The sequence below is a fragment of the Macaca thibetana genome, chromosome 6 (genome assembly GCF_024542745.1).
Source record: "Macaca thibetana thibetana isolate TM-01 chromosome 6, ASM2454274v1, whole genome shotgun sequence".
Lineage (NCBI taxonomy): Eukaryota > Metazoa > Chordata > Mammalia > Primates > Cercopithecidae > Macaca > Macaca thibetana.
Genome location: NC_065583.1, coordinates 112,766,281 through 112,791,687, shown reverse-complemented (window position 1 = coordinate 112,791,687; position 25,407 = coordinate 112,766,281). Strand labels below are relative to the sequence as shown.

Below are 25,407 nucleotides of genomic sequence, written 5' to 3'. Positions count from 1 at the left end.
GGAAGGAGGAACCACTCTCAAACTGAAATTACTGAAGAGAACCAATGTGCTGCTCATGACTGGAATACAGAGGAGCTGTGTGTGTGGAAGGTCAGGCAGAAGGTGACTGAGAAGGAAAAAAATCAGAAGAAGGAATATCTGGTTTTATTTTTCTTTAACTCTTTTTGTTGCTTTGGTCTCTATTTTTATACCTCAGTGTCATGCTTTGTGACTTAGATGAAATTATTGAACTTCTTTGTAGCTCTTATAAGCAAGATATTGATGTTTGCCTAAATTTAGACCTTTCGTAATTCTAAATTTTACTTTCATTCACCGCCTCAGGTAAAATAAATAAATAAATGAATTCTATTCCCTTTTGATCTTCATTTCAGGTTATTCAAAATGTATGGCTGACAGCCTTCAAAGGAATGATACAGGCATTGGATGTTTTATTCAGTATATTGCTGCTCTGCCCTTTTGTGCAGCTATTCCAATTGCTATAGAAGTACCTGAAAGGTTGTCATGGATTTTGCCAACAGTAAACGACAAGCGGTAATATATATGGTGAATGTTCCAGGTGTATTGGAAATTACCGTTGCAGCTTCTATTTCATGGAAGTTTGTTTTTCACGTAATGCTAAAAGTTCAGTCTAAATTCTTTAGTCAGATAGATTCAGGTCTTACCTCATACATAATATGTGGAGTAAAAATAATTCAGAATGCAATTACGAGTCGGGAATGCATAAAAGCACATGGTAACTTTTAAAACAGATTGTTTTTAATAATTCTGTGCCTGTGGGACAAATGACATTCTTTTTTTATGCCCTCCCCACTTTAGACATCCACTTTCTTTTTCATTGGCCGCAGTGAAACTTTGGAAGATCATTACCTTACTGCCCCCTAATGAGATGTAAATAAAATGAATGATTACAGCTTGATTATGGTCCAGTATTTATGAGGCTCCTGGTAACTTGCTGCATAAATTTAAGTATGTGAGTAAATTCTCTTAGGGACCGTCAATGTGAGAGTATTTTATTTTTCTTTCTTATTTTTTATGATGTACTAATTCTTTTCACCTCTGGATTCTTTATTGTTGTTTCTGCCCTAGAAGAAGTAGGACCGTGGAAAATGAGTATATTTTTTCTGCATGACTTTTATGGTCCCTGTAGGGTTTGGACCAGACCTGAGTTGCTGCCTGATCCTGATCTGTCAAGGAACAGTGAAATAAAGGAATATGGTTTGGTTTTTTTTCTTCCTGTGCCCTATCCATCTCCCTACAAAGAAAAATGTATGAACATTTCTCTCTTCTGCTTTTTCTTATAAAGCACATCAAGTTTCAAGTCTGAGCTTTTGTGGAAATCACAGTATAATGGGTTAACAGTCTTCTCTGATTCTCCGAGGTTTTAAGTATTTTAAGCTTCTTACTTTGCCATCTAGATATTGGAAGCTAACCTCCCACTCACTTTACTACTCAATGCTGCTTCTCTGTGCAGCCTCTTCTTTCTAGAATTGTTATTATAGTGAAATATCCATAGGAGTATCTTCCTTGCCTTATATAATCCTCCTCCAACCTGCAAAGCATTTCATGGCAGGAGACAGCTTTTTTCCTAAAGCTTGCACATATTGGCAAAGCCTGGTTGGGTAGTGTATCCTGGACCCCATGGGAAAAGTAAGTTGATTTTTTATTTAGATTTGAGATCATGGGTATATTTTAATTCTTAATGTTGGGTCTCAAGAATTTCCCCTCTACAGTCAGTAGCTGATGATGTGAGGGGGCAGCATGAGCCTGACATTGGTAAAGATACATTAATACTTATTTAATAATCTCATGTCACCTGGAGACTGTAAAAAATCTAATCTCTTTCCCCTGCAAAATACAAAGGAAAATAGAGTGTCTAGATGACAGAGTTCTCGTGTAAAGTGGACTGTCTCGCTTATGCACAAGGCAAGTGTCACAGGTTCCATTCCATCCTGCATACCCTGCGTATAAAGAAGGGGTAGGTGACGAAGGAGGCTGGCAGCTTAAAGACTTAAACAGGCTGAGGGACTAAGTTCCCAAGTTGGCTGGGCAGACAGAAAAGGAAAGGCAAGACGAGAACCTGTGCCATATTCCAAATTAGATTACCTGTTACAGAGCCAAAGACTGAGTTCCAAAGAGCCAAAGTTGGAGTGTGAGGAGGATAAGATACGTGTGCAATCGGATTCCAGGTTTTAGATTATCTAGAGAGGGGGAAGGCATTACTGGCGTTCATATGTAGTCTCTGTGTAATGTTACCAGAGATTGCTCTTCAGTAGCTCTCTGCTTGTTTGGTTACAGAATTATCCAAACATATGCTTTTATACTTCTTTTCTACCTCCTGATACCCAGAGCCTTTTGTTGTCCCCCTGCTCCCCAAGCTTAGGTAGGGCACAGCAAAATCCCTCAGCCTGTCCTTTTCAGGGCAGCTTGCACCATTCCTCCACAGCACTTTCCAAGCTATGTAACTACTCTTGGTACTCACAAGCCATGTCGCTGGGCTTTAAAATGCCATCAGTGTCCACTGGTGTGGCTGGAACTGAGTAAAACATGGCAAGCTGAACTTCTTAAGATGGCCCAGAGTAATTTGAATTTCTCTAGTCAAGAATGGGTAAATAAGCCATCTGGAAATAGTCTCCCAGTTGAATTTAACACCCCTTATGACCTACTTTTCATAATCTTTGTTAACTAATTAGCTCTTTGCTTTGTCAGGTGCCCACTGTGTGTGCGAGCATGGTGTTAAGCACTTAATATAAAACAGTGACTATAAAGGCATGTGACTCCTGCCTTCATGGGGCTTCTAATTCACACCCCCCAACAAGTTTTTAATAGCACTTTTGAAAACATTGCATAAAGTCAGATATATATATACACACACACACACACACACACATATATATGATACACATGCCAAAAGGTAAGCTGGAGGTACTTGTCAAAGAACTATGAATGCAAACAATAGCAAAGAGACAAAAATATTACATTAATGAATACATTACCTGGGAAAATACTACTGGAATCATTTTGTCAAACAACTCGCCCATACTATGATATGGAAAAGTGTAGCTTACTACAGTAGAAAGAATGCAGTAGTTGGAGTCAGAACTGATTTCAAGTCCCAGCTCAATCACTTATTAACTATTGATGTTGGGCAATGGTATGGTTTTGCCGTGTGTCCCCACCCAGATCTCACCTTGAATTGTAATGATCCCTCCATGTCAAGGGCAGGACCAGGTGGAAATAATTGAATCATGGTGGTAGTTTACCTCATGCTGTTCTCATGGTAGTGAGTGAGTTCTCATGAGATCTGATGGTTTTATTATATAAGAGGCTTCTGCCTTCGCTTGGCACTTCTTTTTCCTGCTGCCATGTGAAGCAGAATGTGTTTGCTTCCCCTTCCACCATGATTGTAAGTTTCCTGAGGCCTCCCAAGCCATGCTGAACTGTGAGTCACTTAAACCTCTTGTCTTTATAAATTACCCAGTCTCAGGTATGTCTATTAGCAGAGTGAGAACAGACTAATACAGGCAAGTAATTAATTATTTTGGTCACAGATAGCTCTGTAAAATTTATCCCTTTAAGATTCTGTGTTTTCTGTTATACTTAGGGTTCTATGTTTTCCCATGGATTTGTCTTTTAATCCTATTTTTCGTGGTTCTGATTTAATTTACTTTTAATTTTCTACTTTGTTTCATTTGTTGGTTTAACAAAAAGTTACTGAGTAGTCTGTGTATGTGTGTATTCTTATGTATTGCCTCAAATCCTAGATGGAATGACGCTGAGTATAAATAACTTTTTTAAAGAGGGAGTGTATTTGAGAAGTGTCTGAAAGCTGTAAAACCTCTAAAATAGATTCTTTGCTTTACGAGAGCTGCAGCTTGAGACTTTGAGGAATCCCCAAATTCACAAGCTTGGAGAATTTTCACAAACTGCAACCAGCACATAGGAAAAAGAACATGATTCTTGCCTTAGAACTCCCCTTTGAAAATCCTGCCACTACCTTGCCCCACCCTACGCCATATTCCGCCACCTTAACCACTATCCTGACTCTGATAGCATAGGTTGCCTATGCCAGAAATTTGAAGTTACATATATAAGTAGAGTCATAGGGTAAGTATAGTAGTATACTGTTTTTTTCTTAGTTGTGGAGAATATACCTAACATAAAATTTTTGTTTTAGCCATTTTTAAGCATTCAATTCTGCGCCATTAAGTACATTCACAGAGTTGTGCAAGTATCACTGCCATGCATCTCGAGAACTTCTTCATCTTTCCCAACTGAAACTTTTTCCATTAAACACTAACTTCCCATTTCTCCTTCCCCTAGTCTCTGACAATATTCATTCCACTCTCTGTCTCTATGAATTTAACTACAGGATGTGCCAAAATAGAGTAGTAGCTACCTAGAGCAGCCTCATAACAATATTTGTCCTTTTGTGTCTGACTTATTTCACTTAGTGTAATGTCTTTATAGTTCATCCATGTTGTAATGTGTGTCAGAACTTCTTTTTAAGGCTGAATAATATCTATTGTATGGATATTACCACATTTTGCTCATCTATTCATCTGTCAATCAATGCCTGGCTTGCTTCCACTTTTGGCTATTGTGAATCATGCTGCTGTGAAAATGGGTATATACATATCTTAGTTCTTGCCTTCATTTCTTTGGGTATATACCCAGAAGTGGAATTGCCAGATCATATGCTAATTCTGTGTTTAAGTTTCTGAGAAGCTGCCATACCATTTTCTGCATCGGCTGCACCGTTTTACATTTCCACAGTTATACTTCTTTTTGCTCAACATTATGCTTAACTTGATGTTTGCAAGGTTCATCCACATTACTGCTTGCAGTTGTGGGCCATTCAGTCTCATTGCTGTGTGGTGTTTCATCATGTGAATGTGCCATAATGTACTTAGCCATTTTGCTATTGATAAGCACTTGGGTAATTTTCAGTTTTGGGTTATTACAAGCAGAGCTACTATTAGAGGGCATTTAAAAATTAGGCCTTAAGGTTCCATAGCCTTGTTATTTTCTTATGAAAAGGAAAGCATTAAATCGAAGACATTATTTGAACAACAACTCATAAAACTTTCCGGTTGTATCACTTGGTAATTTTTGTAGCACAAGTGATGGAATAGCCAACCCATGTTATCCTAAGAAAAGGGGACGTGGCTTATCCATGACTGGAAAGTTTAGGTGTCCAGCTTCCAGCAACACTGACCTATTCCTTGCCTCCTGGCCACATCAGTCCAACCTCTGCTTTTGTCACATCTCCTCTAACTGTATCTCTTGTATCCCTCTTTTATCTTATAGGAAATCATGATTACATTATATTACAGATAATACAGAATAATCTCTTCATCTCAAGACTCTTTTTTTTTTTTTTTTTTTTTTTTTTTCTTTTTGAGACGGAGTCTCGCTCTGTCGCCCAGGCTGGAGTGCAGTGGCCGGATCTCAGCTCACTGCAAGCTCCGCCTTCCGGGTTCACGCCATTCTCCTGCCTCAGCCTCCCGAGTAGCTGGGACTACAGGCGCCCGCTACCTCGCCCGGCTAGTTTTTTGTATTTTTTAGTGGAGACGGGGTTTCACCATGTTAGCCCATGTTGGGATGGTCTCGATCTCCTGGCCTCGTGATCCGCCCGTCTCGGCCTCCCAAAGTGCTGGGATTACAGGCTTGAGCCACCGCGCCCGGCCCATCTCAAGACTCTTAATCACATCAGCAAAGCCCCTTTTGTCATGTAAAATAATATATTCACAGGTTCTGAGGATTGCTACATCTTTAGAGAGGCCATTATTTTGCCTCCCATGGTGTGTGTGTGTGTGTGTGTGTGTGTGTGTGTATGTATGTGTATTTTTTCCCACTGATGAACCAATGATAATGTTCCTCTCCTTTATAACTTTGTGCTTTTCTTTGGAGTTAGTAATTGGGGTGTTTTTCTTCTCTTTAGGTTTTATGTAGCTGTCATGAATCCTTTCCACATTGTTCAGTAGAACTATAAAACTCTTGTTTGCACTTTCCGTGTTATCAAACATATCAGATAACCTGTAAGTTTTTTTTCTCAAAGCCTCCTTCCTGGACACTCCATTTTTTCTGTTCCAAGCTGGATGGTGTGCTATCTACGTCTACTGCATGGCGGCAGTTTTTGGTGATTTTCCTCACCCTTATTAACATCATGGTAATTCCCTTTGCTTCTCTCCATGTACCACCCTTTCTTTGATCTCATCCATTTCTCTTCAATGGTTTCTTTCATTGTTCATGTGGAGCACATCCTGCAGGAGCTTCTTGAGAAGAGGTGTATAGGTGGCAAACTTGACACCTTAGGTAACAATGATGAACCCTCTCTGATTGGGGAGAAATGGGCCCATGTTGTCTGGGGAAGGAAGAGAAGCAGGAGAGAAGGATGAGAGAGAGACGGATGAGGAAGAGAGGAAGATGTTTCCACCCTGGTCTTTTCTCGTAATGCCTCTGTAGACCAGAGTCATGTCTTAGTCATTTTGCTTCTTTAATGCCTTGCCCACAGTGAACACTTAAGATATGTTCTTCAGTGAATGAACACATACAGATAGATTCATATTTCCTGCTCTTTGAAGTGGTAGAGAGTCCTGAGAAGCCATTAGCCAGCTTCTTACAAAGACCTGCTCGAAAAATGAACTCCCGTTATTAAACGATGCCACCAAAATCAAAGCTGTTTCTTACCTCCTCATCATATAGAACATAAATCTGATCCCCTCTGTTAACTTTTATTCTACTCTCCCTGCTTCACCAGATGATACAATCCTTGAGACCCAAACTTACATATGGATCATCTTTGCATCCCTGATAATGCCATGCATTGTATAATGCTCACTAAAGGTTTGTTCAATGACTCTTCATCACAAACATGGCCTTTCTGTTGTGCATTGAATGAGCCTGCCTTGTTCCAATGTCAGAGACTGCAATTGCTGCTCCCTCTGCCCGCAGCACTCTCCCCGACTCTCATGACCTGGCAATTTTAATCCTGCAGATGAAGCTTGCCCATCATCTCATCTTCCCAGCCTGATCTAAAGATACTGTCTGTTCCCTGACTCACTGCCCATCATCATGTGATGGGAGTACCTGTCATTATCAGAAATGACCTTATGTGTGTCTTTATTTATTTTCCCTGATAAATGGAGACTTTATAGATGTACCTTTCTGTCTCATCCACTGCTGTATCTCCACACCTAGAACAGGGGCTGCAGAATAAAAGTGTATTAAATGAATGATATGAGCTGTTGAGAGAATGACAATGTTAATAACTTCATGTAACCTTTACTGGATTACGTGAGTGGTTAGAGAGCACATACACATTCACCTTCTTTGAAAGTTTTCCTCAACTGTGCACATCTTTTAAGAATATAGAAATAATTGAACGTTCAGGGAACACGATTGCCCTAAGATTTTGTGTATTCCTTATGGCTGCCTTGGATCTAGAAAGGAAAAAGGTGAGAAAATATTGCATTGGGGAGATCTGTCCCTTGAATTTCATCTGAGAAGTCAAAACTCTTAGTTTAAATCCTGTCTGCCCAGGTGCCTCAGACACATGCAAGTGGCTTTACTCTTGAGTCAGCCTATTTAACTATGGCCTCAAAATAAGCAGTGGTGAAGCTTATTTTGTATGTAGTTTGGGTCATATTGCTTTTAAGAATTCCATATCTAGGTTGCTGTTCCTGTATGGCATGGAGACCCTGATAATTAGGTTTCTGTGACTTAGAGACAGTCTGAGGCTCTGTCTATAAAAAGCCATTCCTCCTGAAAATGGGGCAGAAGTATATACATACACTGAAGTAATATTCCCAGAGGAGAAATGTGGCATGAGAAGCCAAACAGTTCGAGTGCTCCTCCCTCACCCCATTTGAGTGCAATGAAATCAGAACCGACATGTTAAAAGTCGTCAGTGATGCCGAGGGTCCTGCAGAAATTGACCCTTGTCTCTAAAGCAAGGTTTCTAGAATAGCACTTTTGATTTGAGTCTGGATAATTCTTTGTTGTGGGGGCAATATCTGTGTGCTATAGGATGTTTAGCGGCATCCCTGGCCTCTACTCACTAGATGCCAATAGCAGTAACCCCCTCATTCCCTGCTGCTAAGGGTAATACCAAAAATGTCTTCAGACATTGCAAAACCTGGTTGAGAACCACCACTCTAGAAAATGCACAGAAGTATCTAGCTTTAAACCATGCCTCTGGGTTTGTTTAAACCCCATATTTCCACCATTAATGCAGCAGTGGTAGGGAAGACTCCTTAACTTCCATCTTGTCATATAGATATGTCTTCTTAGTCATATCAAAGTACTGTGGTTTAAACCAATGTCCCCCCCACCCAACCCACCTCTACACACGACTCTAGTGTAGCCTTAGGCTCTTCTTCTGCACGCACGTGTGTACAGCTAGTCCATAATGTATGCCTCCGAGCCAGCAAAGGTCTTTTCTGGGTCTTCATGTGGTATCTGAACATGTCCCAATTCTCCAGTTTCTTAAGACTACTCTTTGAGGTCATTGCTCTGACACTGTTTAGTTATGTAGTACTGTGGTGAGCTACAATTATTTAAAAAATGAAAAATCTCCTGAATTGGTGGTTTCTGCAATATAGGGAGGGTCATTCATTCATTTTCAGCACATATTTATTGAATACGTACGTGGCTGCTGTTGGCACTGGGAATAAACAGCTATAAACAACACACACCACACACTTGCCTTCTTGGAGCCTACACTCTGATAGGGGAAGACAGACAATAAATAAATATAACGTATGTTAGGTGAAAAATACATCAAGATGAGAAGAAAAGCTGGGCATGGCATCTCACGCATGTAATCCCAGCACTTTGGGAGGCTGAGGAGGGAGGATCACATAAGCCCAGGAGTTCAAGACAGCCCTGACCGACATGGTGAAACCCCATCTCTACTGAAAATACAAAAATTAGCTGGATGTGATGGCATGTGCTTGTAGTTCCAGCTACTCGGGAGGCTGAGGCAGAAGAATCGCTTGAACCCCAGAGATGGAGGTTGCAGTGAGCCGAGATCACACTACTGCACTCCAGCCTGGGCAACAGAGAAAGACTCTGTCAAAAAAAAAAAAAAAAAGGAGAAAGGGCAGATGTGGTTGCTCATGCCTGTAATCCCAGCACTTTGGGAGGCTGAGGTGGCTGGATCACTTGAGTCCAGGAGTTTGAGACCAGCCTGGGCAACATAGTGAAACCCGTCTCTACAAAAAATACACACACAAAAATTAGCCGGGCCTCGTGGAATGTGTCTGTGGTCCCAGTTGCTCAGGAGGCTGAGGTGAGAGGATTGTTTGAATCCAGGAGGTGGAGGCAGAGGTTGCAGTGAGTCATAATTGTGCCATTGGTCTCCAGCCCTCCAGCCTGGGAAACAGTGAAACCTTGTCTCAAAAAAAAAAAAAAAAAAAGAGAGGAGAAGGAACACTGGATGAGGGAGTCTTGTGTTTTCAAATAGGGTCAAGCAAGATGTAAAGGAAGTTCGGGAGCAGGATGTTTGGACATCTCAGGGGAGAAGAATTCTAGGCAGTGGGAACGGTGAGTGCAAAGGATGAGGCAGGAGTGTGCTTGGTATATGTGAAGGGTAGTGAGGAGTGTCAAGGAGGGAGCTGTAGAAGAGCGGGTGTGGAGGTGTGGCATGGACATACCATATGGAGCTTTAGACTCCTGGTGAGACTCTTCTTCAATTTTTTATAAGACAAAATTTCAAACATACACTGAAGTGCAGAGAATAGTATAATGAACCCCTTATTTGCCTATTACCCAAGTTTAATAAATAGTAACCAAAGCCACTTTAATTTTATATACTCTTCCCCTCCCCAGATCATCTGGAAGCAAACTCTACATGTATTATTTCATCTGTAAATATTTTTGTATGTATCTATAAAAGATAGGGAATTAAAGGTAATCATGATCCAATATTATACTTTAAAATGATTGGCTAGTTTTATCAGATATCCAAACCACGTGTGTACAGATAGGCACACACGTATATACATATACTCAATATATATTTCAGGCTGAAGTGTGTACATATATAATATCATGCTGATTATTTCCTAAATGCCTGCTTATGTGTGTGTTTGTTTATAGTTTGATTAGTTTGATATCAGGACCAATTAAAAAGTTCATATATTACAATTAGTTGATAGTCTCTTAAGGTTTTTTGTTTGTTTGTTTTTTGTGAAAACAGGGTCTTGCTATGTTTCCCATGCTGGTCTCGAGCACCTGGCCTCAAGTAATCTTCCCACCTCAGCCCTCCAAAGTGCTGGAATTACAGGCATGAGCCACTGTGCTTGGCCTTCTTTTAAACTTTGGGCTCCCCTTCCATCTCTTTTTTCCCCCCATTAAAATTTTAAGAAACCAGGTCATTTGTTCTGACTTCCGTATCTGGCTTTTGCTGCTCACGTCTCTGAGATATTGTTTAACATATCCCCTTGTCTCTAACCTGTAACTTGATATTTTGATGTAGAGACTTGGTTGTATCCGGGGTGCTGGAGTCTTTTTGGTAAGATTACTTCGTGTGTGTTGTCTTGAGAGGCTCCCGTTGTCCAGGGTTTCTCTCTTTGTGATGTCAGCAGACATTGATGATCATGGCTTAGATTCCCTGGTTCTTTAGAGTCTGAAAAATTGTGATATTTTACGACCGCAATTCCCCCTTTATTTACCAATTGGAATGCATCTACGAAGTAAATGATTTCCCCATCTGTGAAGTATAACTCATAGGGAATGCAGGGGATGTGCTTGATTCTTTCCCTTTATCAGTTTTCAAGATGACTGCAGTAGTTCTCTAGCATCCTCTCAAGGTGACGTAACTTTCTCTTCTTGAACTCATGACTTTAAACATTTGATATGTTGTAATACATTACCATTGTTGTTCCTATTGATGCTTGATTATCCCGTTTGGGGCCAAATGTCCTAAATTTATGGCTTTTAATCACAGGGAAACTGTTGGAGGATTTTGAACAGAAGAGCAACATATTCTGAAAGAGATCACTCTGGAGTTCGTGTGTGGCCACCAAAGTGTGGAGGGTGCCGGGGAGGAAGTAGACCAGTTAGAAGGAATAATCTAGCCAAGATGCAATGTATTTTGGATCAATGTATTTTGACATTAGGTGGAAATAATGGTGGCATTCTGGATCTTTTACATTGGAAGGAGGCTTATTTTGGGGTTTTGGAGGGCAGGATGGTGAGTTTTCTTTTGGGTATGTTAAATTAAGGGTAGTAAAAGGAAACTGAAGCAAAAATATATTGTAGTCCATTGGCTATATGGAACTGAAGTTTACTTCAGAAGATCTGTGTGTAGAAGCCTATGGAATAATATTCTAATGTGTTTCCTGAGATGAATGTCTACCTTAAAAGTTAAAGAATTTGGGGATTTTGCTTTATTTTTTGGTATAGGGTGGTAACTGATTTTTTTCTTTTCTTTGTTTGTCATAATCTGGCTGTGACGCCCATGCTTTCGAACTTTCCCCGAACAACTTTCCTAAGGAATGTTGAGTCCTCTTTTTTGTGTTCTATTATATCTTGTTTGTTTGTTTGAGATGGAATCCTGCTGTGTTGCTCAGGCTGGTCTCAAAACTGCTGGACTCAAGCAGTCTTCCCGCCTCAACCTTCTGAGTAGCTGGGATCCATTATATCTTTAGTATTTCCTTTTGTGATGCTTTTTTCTCTACTAAATTACAATTACTTTTTACATCTCTAGCTGCCTGTCTATGGAGTCAGTGACTATATTTCAGGTATGGATTTGTTACCTCCAAAGGGTAAGAGGATTGGTTGGTTCTGTGAGCTCACACTGAGAAATAAGTTGGTACCTAGTTAACATTAACAAATGCCCCAGAGCAAGTTGATAGCTAAGGATGTAGAAAACAGTTCTGAGAGTATCTTATAAACCTCCACTGGCCCATATGTACCTTTGTGGAGTTAGAAACAGGTAGCCTTCCAGAAGGGCACAGAGCTGAGGGAGACTTCGTGAAAATGAGAAAGATGGGGTGGAAGCAGCCCAGAGCCAGGTGCAGGCATAAAACCATGGAAAGCAGACTAGATGTTGGTTCCACCTCCTTCCTTGCCCAGGGCACAACCCGAACAGCTGCCCGTGGCATCCCTGCTTAGACAGGCCTCTGGGATAAGAGTAAATTTACAGACCAGGATCTAATCCTAGTATAGCCGCCAACTGTGTGCCCTCAGTTTCTTCATCTGTAAAAAGACCGAGTTTGAATTCATAGCCTTTGAAATATAACTGCTTGAATATACTTGCTATTTCTCCGCAGTTTGGTGCGCTGTCTCTCTCTTTGAGTGTGTGTGTATGTGTGTGTGTGTGTGTGTGTGTGTGTGTGTGTGTGTGTGTGTGAGAGAGAGAGAGAGAGAGAGAGAGACAGAAAGAGATGCCTTGTAGTACTTGAAAATTAGAGTTCTTGATAAAATAAAGCTTTAATTTGCTCTAGTGTTTCTTCTCAACAAACCAGAGGTTGCCAAGTTTTAAAACATTTTAAAATGCATTAGAGGAAGTGAGTCAGTTACGTTCTTCATACACTACAATGGAAGTACACTTAGTTCCAAGTTATGAATGCTGTCAAAAATTAGGTTCTTTGAACAAATACAAGATGAAACTTTCAGACTTTCAAAATTCGTGTTCTCTCTTTCCCTCCTTATTCATATTAGATTGCTTTTGTAAAGTATACAGCACTGCGATCTTAAAAATGAGCTTTTCGAAAATAAAAATCCAAGTGCCAAGAAAAATCTCTTGCATTTCCAGTTGGTAGTTTCCTATCGTCGGGTTTGCCTGTTCACACAAGTCTCTGCCGCACAACAGAGTCAGACTTCCCCCAAATTAATGCAGTTAGTTTATTCCTCGTTCTGATGATTGCCATATATAGAGAAAGATCTAATTATTTTTATGTGGCACTATTCCTCATTTCTTTCTCGGGGACTGTGAGTGATTTAGTTAACTCCACCAAGGGAAGTGTAAGACGAGCCTCCTCAGGGTGGCTGAATTCTATTCGAGAGCATCACAGGGAGGTGGGGAATAGTTGACGTGTGCTGAGATAAACTCTTTTACAAGTGTGACACTGTTGCTTTATTTTTTTTGCCCCAGTCTGCAGGGTGAAAAGGACTTTTCATTTCAATGAGGTGAAAAGTGGGTCTGTGAGTAAAGCGACTTTCTTTAAAAAAAAAAAAAAAAAAAAAATCAGAAACCAATTACTTGATATGCAGAGCTGCAAGCCTCGTTCCTTTAACAAAATCAGTGCAGTGTGCACTGCCGTTAACCTGAGGAAAGCAGCTGACATCTCTTGATTACGGCTAGAGGTGGAAGGACCCAAACTTGCAGCCTCCCCCTCCCCCTCGAGAGAGTGTTAGTCCAGTCCTTTAGAGAGGTTCGGTTTGGCTCTCTGTCATCACCGGGACGCTGGCAGGGAGTGTGTGTCATGGTTACAATAGAGTGTGCTAACATATAACAACCATGAAAGCCCAGCGGGAAAGGCTACAGATTCCGGGGCTGACCTTGGAGTAAGTATTGTCTGTCTTTAATATTTTAATGCTTTCTGCATGGCACTCGCTTTCCGGCGACCAATAGCTATTTAGCATTTGTTTGTACTGACAGCCTCAGAGCACTGCAGTGTGAGGTAGAGGAACATGTCTTAAATGCATGGTATTTGGTTTCAGCTAATGTGGACACCCAGACCAGCGTTTTGCATTGCAGTCAGGGGAAAAGCATTGCTGCATATTTAAAGTTACTAAACCCCAGTTCTGGAAACATCTTAACAGCTCATTGTGAAAGAATGTATCAGTAGGCCATGGTGTATCTGTCTTTTTCTCCTTCTCTCTTACTGTTTATCCCCATGTTGCCTTTTTCTAAAGAAAGGCCTCTGTCTGCATTGAATAATAGAAGACATTACAATGGATTAGAGTGCAAGAGAAGGGTTATTTGTGACGTTCATTAGATGTGATCCATGTTTTATCTGTGCAACAGAATATTAATGAACTGTGGTACATTTAGAATCCTCTCTGCAGAATCTCCAGCCACTGCATGCAATGTGTTTACCTAGTTGAGCTGTGTGTTTGCTTAGCTGTTTTTTTTTTTTTTAACCCATTAACTCATCTGACTACTGCCTTCTGATGTAATGTAGCTATATGAACATGTCCACATCTAATTTGTGGCGCAGAAGTTAGACATCTGTGATGCAGGAAGTGTCAGCAAATTTTTATTTTAAATCTGTTAGTCAAAGATGCAGAAGCTGTGAGTTAGTCTGTGCTGGCACACTTAAAATAATAAACAGTAAAATATAAATCCGGTAGAAAAAATATAAATATCCCTCTTTCTAACTTACAACACAGATATAAAATTACATTTTAGTGAAATCTGTACAGTCCCAATAATCTCATACTGGACTGTCTCCAGAAAGAGACTGCAGGATGAGAACTGTGCTTGGTTCTGGAGATTTATTATTCATTTTGAATTTTGTAGATGCATCATACAAGAGAAATAATTTTCCTTAATTGATAAAAGCATGACATTCTGAAGTGAATACTTTTCTAATCAGTCCTTGCTCTAAAATTGTGCCCTGATTTTATACTAACGAGCAGCTCACTTACAAAAAGTTAGAGGGCTCTTACAACCTTCTTGCTAGCTGTGACATTCTTCATATTAGAGGTTTGAATAGTATTTACCCATTGCCCTAATATTTCTCCCATCTCCACCCCCACCCTAACATTCAACTCTCACCATCTGTGTGGAATATTTTAGTGGCATGCACTCATTCTTCTACTTAACCCTCCACTCTCTAGCATTCTGGAAATGCATAACTAAGCCATAACTCTATGTTTAAAACCCAGGGGCATTAACCTCCAGCTTTGCTTTTGCCTCTGTTTTCTGTTGTGCTGTTTCCTGGTTGTTTTCTTTGGACTTAGTAGATATCATTTCACATTAGGCTTTTTCTTTCTTTCCTCTTCTTCCTTTACTTTCTTTTTGTTTCTTTCTTTTTTCAATTTTGTCTACATTAAGAGGAGACACTTCAAAGTAACTTTTTAAAAACATGAACTCAGTTGTATCAAACATTCCATTTTATGATTAGAAGGACTGAACTATGCCACGAGTTTTATGACCTTGCCAACGTTGACACAGGACATAACAGTCACCTAAACACAGGGAATCTTTGGATGTTGTTTTGGTATCAGGCCACGCCCCCTCCTTCTATCCTCTTATCTTGGTAAATATTACCGTGAATTTAAAATAGATAATTCTGTTTGCCTAGGGCGTGTGAGAGTGAAATAGAGAATCACTCTTAAATATCATCGTAGTATTAGTATGTGATTTACTTTGAACATTTCGTTTACCTTGAAATGCAAAATTACTCTAAAATAGACATAGCTAACTTTACATTCATTCATGGAGAAAGCTAATTCTGCAGTCTTTGAGTAAATTCAACTTCTAGCCACTGCAGAGGAATGTTACAATGGAAAGTCTTATCACTGATTCTATTAAAAGCAGATTTAATGTATATAAATTTAATTATTTGGCAATCTTATAGTCTTAACTCACACAGCAAATGTGTAGAACAGCTCTCGAACTTTCGTTCATGAGACATTACTGTTTTTCTTTCAGAAGTGTTTATTCCATAAGCACTGCAGCTGTGGAGTATTACATGAGCCTATTTTATGCTCTGTAGACGCAATCTAGAATATTCCATCGGATTTATCAATACACACAGGGCAGTTTCTGATTCCTGTTTCAGGTATTGAAATCTTAGGTGTCAGACATCAAATATATATTTCAGAAATTAATAAGTTGTTAATTTATAAGAAATTTATGATGCCTAAATAGCCTATGCATGGCTTTCCAGTTTCTGAGAAAGGCAGATTTTTTTATTTTTTCTTTTTTCATTGTAAGTATAGAATTGAGTACATAGACACTTCATAGCAGTCATCATGTGTGTTTCCACATGGAGACAGGGAGCAGCTTTAGTGCCTATGCATGCCGATTTTAGGACCAGAAGGAATAGATAAGACTGTTCTTAGACAAAATGATGGACATATCAGGGGACATTCCCGAGAGCTTTCCAATGAGCTGCTAAGTTAGAGTACAGCATGTTTAAGAGCAGCAGCTTTTGAATATGTTCTGAGTGTATAAGGAAAATAATTCCGTACTAATTCCAAGTACTGGTACCAAATCAGAGAATGGTCTTAGAAGATATAAAACTTTACTCTGTTGAAACATTGTATTTTTAAAATTAGAGCATTTTGAGCAATAATTTTATATTTTAGTTTAAGACCAACACAGCCAAGTCTCAATTATCCATATAATGGGAGACAAGGATGGTATTTAGAATTTGCAAACCATGGTAAGCCCGTATCTGACTTTAGCCATCGTTGCCAACTCTCTGTGCCAATGAAGAGCACAACCAGCTTGAATCAACTGAAATACAGCTTTGTTTCAAGACCTCATTCTCTAAGATAGGAAAACATGATACAGTGTAGAGCCATCGTCCAGCGGAGAGGCAAAGTAACATTCTTTAAGAAACTCTCTGCACTAGCCAGGCACGGTGGTGCGTGCCTATAGTTCTTGCTACTCAGGAGGCTGAGATGGAAAGCTCTCTTGAGCCCAGCAGTTCAAGTTCGGCCCAGGAGGTATATCAAGACCCCATCTCTAAAAAAGGAAAAAGGCAGCCACGGTGGCTTACGCCTATTATCCCAGCACTTTGAGAGGCTGAAGCGGGAGAATCACTTGAGCCCAGGTGTTTGAGAACAGGCTGAGCAACATGGGGAAACCCCATCTCTACAAAAAAATTCGAAAATTACCCTGGTGTGGTGGTGTGTGCTTATAGTCCCGGCTACTTGGGAGGCCGAGGTGGGAGGATCACATTGAGCTCAGGAGGTGGAGGCTGCAGTAAGCCACTACACTCCAGCCTGGGTGACTAGAGTGAGACCCTGTCTCAAAAAGAACAAAAAAAAAAAAAGAAGAAGAAGAAAGGAAAGGAAAGGAAAGAAACTCGTTGCACTTTGGCAGGAGTTTCTGTTGCTCACTTCAGTCTGAGAGTTGGGGCCAGAATACCTACAGAATACTTAGCTAATTTTTACTTTGATTTTGCCATGTAAAAATACTTGGTAACTGACTAGCATCAACTTCATGCTTTAATATCTATTGGTTAAATTGTTGTACTATATCTAATTTAAGTTTTATCTCTCTAAAAATAGAGACATGAGGCCAGAAAGAAAAAAAGATAAATGAACTCTATTCCAACCACACTGTGATGAATATTTGAGAACTGGCTGGAATAATCGTGGTGGTTTGGATGGTTGGGTGGGGAGTCGGGGGGCAGGGATTATAATGGTTCATTGACAGTTGGATTTGAGAAGACCTTTCTGGAAGGTAAAATAATGTATAACTACCTGTAATAATTTTTGAAATTGTTTATTTTGAATATACGCATAGGAACACTTTTTCTCATTGCCCCTGAGGATTAGATAAAATATTGAGTCTTTGTTATAAGGAAGACTTGTTTTTCCTTGCAAAAGTGCTTAAAAACGTATCTTCCTATATGGAAATGTTAATTGCTTTGCTTTTTAAAAACTATGGTATTTCACCTAAATTTTTATTTGCATTGTCTTCTTAATCTGGAATAAAATATACTCAGTATAAAATGGCACTGGATTTTCTTTGATGCAAAAATCACATGTCAAAGATATCTGCCAAGTTGCTTTGTGACAAAGAAAAGGCTCAAATAAAAATGGCAGCTGTAGTTTTTAAAATGTAAATTTCAGCAGGAAGCATTTTACTTGTTCTGTCTTTTAGAGCTGAAAAGGGCAAGTGATTAGATGATTACCTAGTGGTGTTGATAAGCTTGCCGTAGTGATTCTGGCCTAAAGGGAACACAGTCCCTTAACTGAGCTATGCTATTTTTACTGCAATCAATTCTCCCACTTGGAATGACATTATTTTAACTTTCAGTCTCACTCCCAGGAGCCTGAGTCCAACCCCATCCAGCCCAGGCAGTCCTTGTAGTCCTCTCTTGGCCTTTCACTTTTGGAGGTAAGCATGCTCCAGGGCCTGCCCAGGGCTGCTTTGTCTTTCTATTGCCCCATTTCCCACCACCAGCATTTGATGACTTCAGACTCTGCAATCCACAATAAACCATTTCTTCTTGATTGTTGCCCTAACGTTAACATACAGGGCAAGGAAACTGGTCGAATTGTTTACTTGGTGACTTACTTGATCACTGACTCCATGTAGCATATTTACTCATATTTCACTTGGTGTCTCTTGACTCATTGTTCAATGTGTGTGTATATATGACAGTTTTTCATTTTGCTTTCTTAGGAAATGATCTGCACTGAATTCTGTAAGTTTTGATCAATATAAAGATATAATGTATTAGTTTCTGGAAAACATTTCATAATTCCTATGAGAGTATCACAATACCTGTTGCCTGAAACTGTTTTATACCCTATTATTTACAGGATAATGTATTTAAATTGTCTAAAGGGTTAATATTTTTAAAATCATTTTTTAGAACTCCAAGATATATACTCCTCCCCCCTCACTCATAGGCTGATTATATTCACTTTTCTCTGTTAGAGAAATATCTCCAAGGAACTCTTACATTTTAGCATAGTTTGTTATAAGAATACGTGATAGAAAATACTGCTACTATAGTGTCTATAGTATGTATATTCTAATAGACTTTTCATGAATTCACTACTTACGGATATAGTGAATCTAACCGTATCTAATCAGAAGACATACATAGAGTACCCAGCATCCCTTTCCCCTTTTTAAAAATCCTACGGGGCTGGGTGCGGTGGCTCACGCCTGTAATCCCAGCACTTTGGGAGGTTGAGACGGGTGGATCATGAGGTCAGGAGATCGAAACCATCCTGGCTAACACAGTGAAACCCTGTCTCTACTAAACACACAAAAAACTAGCTGGGCATGGTGGTGGGTGCCTTAGTCCCAGCTACCCCTTGGCCGGCTGAGGCAGGAGAATGCTGTAAACCCGGGAGGCGGAGCTTGCAGTGAGCCCAGATCCGGCCACTGCACTCCAGCCTGGATGAAAGAGGGAGACTCCGTCTCAAAAAAATAAAATAAAATAAAAAATAAAATATCCTACGGAAGAAAGTAGAATCAAATTATCCGTTGATGCAAAGGACAACTTAAATTTTTTAATGAATACTTTTTATTTCATAAATGCAAATGAATGATGAATCTGCCACTTATGACCACTTCCTGAAAAATATTAACTTACAAGCCTTAGATGATGTGAGTGGGACAATTTAACACTTTTGTTTCTTTCATATTTCTAAAGTAAGGCTGAACTGAAATCTGCAAAGAATAATTGACTAGGGAAACAAATTAATGACTTGGAACTTTAGTTCTACTCTTCTGCTGATGGGATTATATTTATTATTGTAAAAGTGACTTTCAACATGAGAGTTGCTTGTAATAGCTTTTATAAAGCATCCTCTAAATTTAATAGATCCTAAAACATAAGAGTAGTTTTTTTTTTGTTTTTTTTCCCCCCTATCTGGAGAATTCCTTTGCTCTTCTAATGTGTCCATTTTGGTTATCCAACTGCACGAAATTGAACTGTGTCCTGAACTTTTTTTCTTCAGTGTAATATGTTTTCATTAAATACAATACTCGTATTTCCTTTTCTTTATTCTTCCTAAAGGCAATAGGCTACTCAATATGAAGATGCCATCATTAGTAGAAGAGAAAAGAGAATTAGATTCAGTGCTAAGGTACTGCAGAGGAGGATGAGGTTCTGAAGAGTGTTTTGGGGGAAAAGTTTTAGGGAACTGGTTGCGTTTGAGCTGGACCTTGAAAAATCTTGGAGGTTCAGTGGGGAGGGATTGGTGGGGGCAGGGCAGGGGGTGAAGGATAAAACCAGACAGAGAAAAAAAAATCTAGGATGTTAGAAAGCATAGTATATGGTAGAAATAATGTGTGTCACTAGGACATAGGATAGGTGAAATAGAAGAAAAGTTTGGAACTGTATAGAGATTGATATAAACTTGAAAATTAATTTGGAGTCATGCATGCTATGTAAGGCCTTGAATACTAAAGCTAAAAAGTTTGACTTTCATTTTGTAAGTGTTCAGGAGTCAGAAGATGTTTTGAATAAGGAAATGACCAATCTGAGTTCAAACTGAGGAAACGTACCTTACCAATGTTAAGAATAGATTGTATTTTAGGCAGAAACTCCAATGAGGATTCTAGTACAATATATCATGAGTAATAGGTCTGGGATTAGGACAATTGCAATAAACTAAATTAAAATTTGCAAAGTACTTTATAGTTGGCCAACTGGTTTTATATACTTGGCTTCATTCCATTTAATCCACCCAACACTACATGAGACAGAAATGAATATTGCCTTTGTTTACGGATGAAAATGCTAACACATACAGAGTTTAAATAGTAGCCTAGGACTCAAAATGAAGTCTCAGATCTTTCCACTGTGACTAAAGACATACACATGCTGCTCTGAGATCATTTATATTGAGTTTTAATTATCTGGTTTAGGTAGACCTTGTGACCTTCTTTAGTCATTTTTATTTCCCCAGTGCCTCACTCTATATATGGAATGTACTAAGTGTTTGAAAAATGCTTATTAAAGAATGAATAAATGAATGAATAAGAAATAGAAGATGTATTGGTTACAGTGCTGCTAATATATCAACCACCAAATAAACATACAATGGCTCAAATACAATGGAATTGGATTGTTCACTCATAGATGAAGGGTTTGCGGGAGGATCTGCTCCATAGAGTCATTAAGGGATCCAGGGGGATCTTTAACCCATGGCCTTCAAGGATGCCTTGGGCATCGACATTTAGCTGGTGGAAAGGGAAAGAGCATGAAGGATGATGCACTGACAGACCTGAAGGTGGCACACATCACTTCCATTCACATTTCATGGCCTGGAATGTGGTATTCTGACTGTATCTGACCACAGGGAAGCCTGGGAAATATGGCTTGCTGGTGTCCAGGAAAAGGAGGAAATAAGTTTTGTTAAATAGTTAGCAATCTTTGTTGTAGAAGTTGATGAAATAAAGGTGCCCCATAGCAGGTGTTCAGTAGATAATTTTCAATGAATGACTGACTTACGCTGCGATTTCTAGCATTTAAACCCCAAAAAACAGAGTTGGGGAGGGAGGAAAATGTTGTAATAATGAGTCTGGTCATAAACACGGTGAGAAAGTTCTAGGTAGAGATATCTAGTTGGCAGCTTGGAATTGGGTATCTCTGATAGTGTGCCCCAAAATGATGGTCTGATATTATAAATTGCAAGACTCCATGTTCATGCTATTACCACACAAAAAAAGCATGTATTATGTCCCTGCACAGATTTTGTTTTCCTACCATTGATTGTGAAGGGTCAGATTTGTTCTTTATTCCTTTCTCATGAGTGGGGCTTGAAGGTCTAGGAGAGAGTGGTGGTGGTGAGTATCACAGTGTCTGTGCCCTTTTGAGGTGCTGACACACAGAGTTTCTAAATATGGCAATAGAAGATTCTATTCTTTTCATAGTAAAACCTTGGCGGCAGGCTGTGCAGAGACATGAGTCAGCTCTCCATCTCCAGCGGAACTCCAGGGGCTTCTCCAGGCCAGACTTCCTGAAGGTTGGCCAGAAGTAAGACATCTGCAGCTTCCAGGACAGCTCAGTTGCTAAATAGGACTTACGTTTTGTTTGGTATGTCTGGGTAATAAGACCTTGCACTGCCGTATGGAGGTTATGGTAAGACAAATTTGGGCTCAGTATGAAATAAAGAATTTTCTAAGGAAGCTTTCTGAACTTTTAATGGGCTGCCTCATCAGACCATCAGGAAAGCCAGGCACCCAGTGAGCTGGAAAGATGCAGACTGTATTCCTGCACTGAGCAGAGGGTTAGACTACGTTATTCTCAAAAGCCCTTCCATCTTGAAAATCTCACACTTCTTAAAAAAAAAATCTTCTATCAGGGCTGGAGAAATAGGCAAAATACACACTTTGTCTACAAACTAAATATATATATATATATATGGCCCTAAATATCAGTTTATGAGTTACCAGTGTGACAGAGAGCATCTTTAAGACCTTAAGTGGAATTTATGTACAACTTTCCTTTCCTCCTTCTGAGGCTACCATAACTACTCAGAATTTCTCATGACCTCCAGTACTTAATAAATTGGCTACCACTTAGGGGCTGTTTGTATAAGGGTGACATCAATGCCTCCTGAGTAATATAGATGTGACTTGTGCCAGCTCCTAGTCTGGACTGTGATTAGATAGCAAGATTCCAGAAGAAACTATCTCATTTCACATTCTCAGTGTCTTTCTTGGCACCGAGCATGCCTTGCCGTCAATAGGGACCCAGTAAGTAGCTGTAGGCTGGAACACCATTACTCAGTGGCCAAGTTTTTATTATGCCATAGTGATGTTCTTTTGTACTTCTGTTTCATCCTCCAACATCTTCCTGGATGATAACCACTCGAGAACCTGCTGGCTGCATGTCCTGTGTTCCTTGTATTTTACTTCTTCCATCCTTTTCTTTGCATCTCCATTTAGTTTCTGGAGTCTCAGGGTGGTAAACACACAGTCAGCTATGCCAGAGTTGGCAGTAGAGGAAGTACGCTGTTTCTTCTCCTTCCATCTCCCAAATCTCTCTCTCCCTGTTTCAGCTGTGACTGAAAACACACATGCCATGTTGCTGGTAGGAAATAGTACTACTTCCAGAGAAGAATATTATCACTGTGCTATCAGCTCCACAAGGACAACCGTTTTTGTCTACTTTTTCACACGTGTATCCACAAAACCTAAAATAGTTCCTGACATACATAGGAGAGTCTCCGTAAATATGTACTGATTTAATGAATGAATGTGTTATTCCCTGGGATTCAAGCCTGTTCTGATGTTTTCACCTGTGCTTAAACATGAGATCGAGTTATATAGTAGGTATGTTTTGAGAGCAGTGCTGGCACCTTGAGAGAAAGGGTTTATTTTTTATTCTTCTATAAATAGTAAGTTATAGCCATCAAAATGTAAAAACTGAGTAGATATCAGTTATCTAGGACAAAGTAGAAAGGCATGGTTAATTAAAGTTAAACCCCAGCGTATATTAGCAGATATGCCTGGCTATGGTGAGGGACAGAGAAAATGATACAGAAGTCATGGCAGATCACACACGGAAGAGGATAAGTTACTCTAAGGAACAGTAGTAGAATAGAAGCGCTGGAGGGCAAGGCCTGTCTATCTTACATACTGCTGTCTCCCTAGCCCATGTAGCATAATGTGGTACTAAATAACTAGGTACTAAATAAATTATTTAGTTGTTGTCATTAAATGTGCTTTGAAGCAGTAAGAGAATTGTGAATTGGGGACTGCTTTTAAAAACCCAAAGCCCTTTAGCGAGTCTGTGTTCTTTTGCAGCCACGTTCTGTCTGTGGCTGGGACCCTGCGGCAGCTTTTAAAGCTGCCATTCTCTGTTTCAGCACAGACCCCACCTAGCTGGCTTCATTCATTCACGGTACCTGACTGGCCCTGGAGACTCTTGAGTTTGAGACTCCACAGACTAGGAGTCATAGTGCTTGAGTCTTCCTCACAGACCTCACCACATACAAGCTTTGTGACCTTGGGCAGGTGTTAAACTTCTTGGACGCTTGTTGTCTTTATGAATCCCTTACGTCGTTGGCAATGTAAGAACAGTAGCTTATAGATTTTTAGTGCAATAACTTTTTGTGAGCAAGAATGGAGCATATGGTGGTCCTAAGAGTGATGGGCAGGAAAGGTAGACAGCACCTTAACAGGGAGGGCATTCAGCATAATTCTCACCTAGTCCCATTTGCCAAGAGCTGGCCCATTTGTCCTGTTGCTGCTTGGAAAGGTTACTGGGTATCCATGGCTGCCTGAATCCCCCTCACTTCACTTGTTGCCATGGTGAGGGGCAGACATCATAGCCATTTACCAAACACATGGCAATATGTTGTGATTTTGTGTCTCCTTTTCACAGGGAACCTGTAAGACTGGGAAAGTCACCCGATGGCTACACCGCTAAACCCTTTTAGTTTATTTTGCCTTTTCGGATGAGAGGGCCCATTTGTCTTTTTTATTCTGTTTTTCCCCCTTTCACTTTGTGGAGAACATTGGAAAAATCTGAAGATACTCGTACCAGATGGTAATTTCTTTGTACTCTACAGACACCAGTTTCTGTGCTTTTGTGAATGTGATGGTTTAATGAAGTCCCGGAATTTTGTTTCTGAATTGTCATGTAGGATCGAATCTGTGTCACGCAGGCACTCTTAGGAATGGCTCAGCCAAGCAGAGATGAGCTTGATTATGAACGCGGTGCCAGCCCTGTGGGTGTGGGGCTGGGCAGCGATGAGGAAGGTTGGCAGTCTCAGCTGTCACTGGGGTGGTGTGGACAAGCCACTTAGCACTTCCCTCCACCCCACCCTTGCTGGTTTCTGCCAGTGCCACCACCTGTAGACTTCTCTTGCTTAGTAAGAAAGAGGATGTGTGTGCGGTGCTCCAGAGGAGGAGAGGGTAAGGGTTAGGAGACTTCACGTGGGTAGCAGTAATGGGGAAGGGCAAGCATAATAAACTTACTTTAGAAAGGTTGTTTCCGTTGATTTTTCTGAAATATGGTGTTTTTAAAATGGATGTAAGCTCATCTGCTGTAAACTTGCAGAACGTAGGGGATGAAGTCTTGTGAGGTCAGATGGCAAGCAGAGCTTTCAGGTCCATGGGGTCCTGGCACAGCTGAGTCCTTGCAGCGTCTTCACTCATCCATGTGTAGACACCTACATGTTCCAGGTCCAGACAGCCATTCCAGGGCCATGGTTTTTGTCATGATTATTTGTGGTTTTTTCTCTATGCACTCACCTTTTCACATTAACTTTTCTGTTTTGTCTACTGTCTTGAGTTAAAGGCCCAAATTACTAAGCTGGATATTTGCATATGCAGCGGGTTAGTGTCCAGCATTGATGGGAGCTTGCGACATGCCTGGCACTGTTCTTAGTGCTGCACGTATGTTAACTCACACAGTTTTCACCCTGTGGCTGGGAGGCAGGTACTGTCTTCATTTTATAGATGTGAAAACTGAGGCACAGAGACAGACTTATCTGTGGGGCCCACACATCTCAGTTTGCCCAGATGCAGATTGATGTATGCCTTATTTTTTCCCAGTGGGATGCTCAGAAGCACCCCCCTTTCACTTTCGAAACCTCCAGGTTTGACCAACAGATTATGCCCTGTTCCCAGTGTCTAGAAAGTTACCTGGTCTGATTCAAGCTCAAGTCTCTGGCTGGAGAGCCTGTGCCCCTGTTTCTTCAGGACTTCAATTTGTGGTCATTTTCATTTGCATTCACAGTGTAAGATTCCATTTACTGGCAGGTGGATTTGTTACTGTGTCTGGAGTTTTCTTG

General features: G+C 40.2%; 1 protein-coding gene across 13 annotated transcripts in view; it reads left to right on the top strand.

Annotated features, from left to right (window-relative positions):
* The window catches only part of MAST4 (microtubule associated serine/threonine kinase family member 4), a 575,926-nt gene that overhangs the window by 348,761 nt on the left and 201,758 nt on the right, over positions 1-25,407 (top strand). For 2 of the 13 annotated variants that reach the window (XM_050794434.1, XM_050794433.1), the window contains one exon: positions 17,954-18,034. The exons of 9 other annotated variants lie outside the window; for them this stretch is intronic. In XM_050794434.1, coding sequence (XP_050650391.1) covers positions 17,954-18,034 — 81 coding nt within the window. Of the gene's footprint in view, positions 1-7,189; positions 13,516-17,953; positions 18,035-25,407 lie in introns of those variants that run through there. 2 more of the 13 variants (XM_050794439.1, XM_050794443.1) reach the window with 2 other exon arrangements.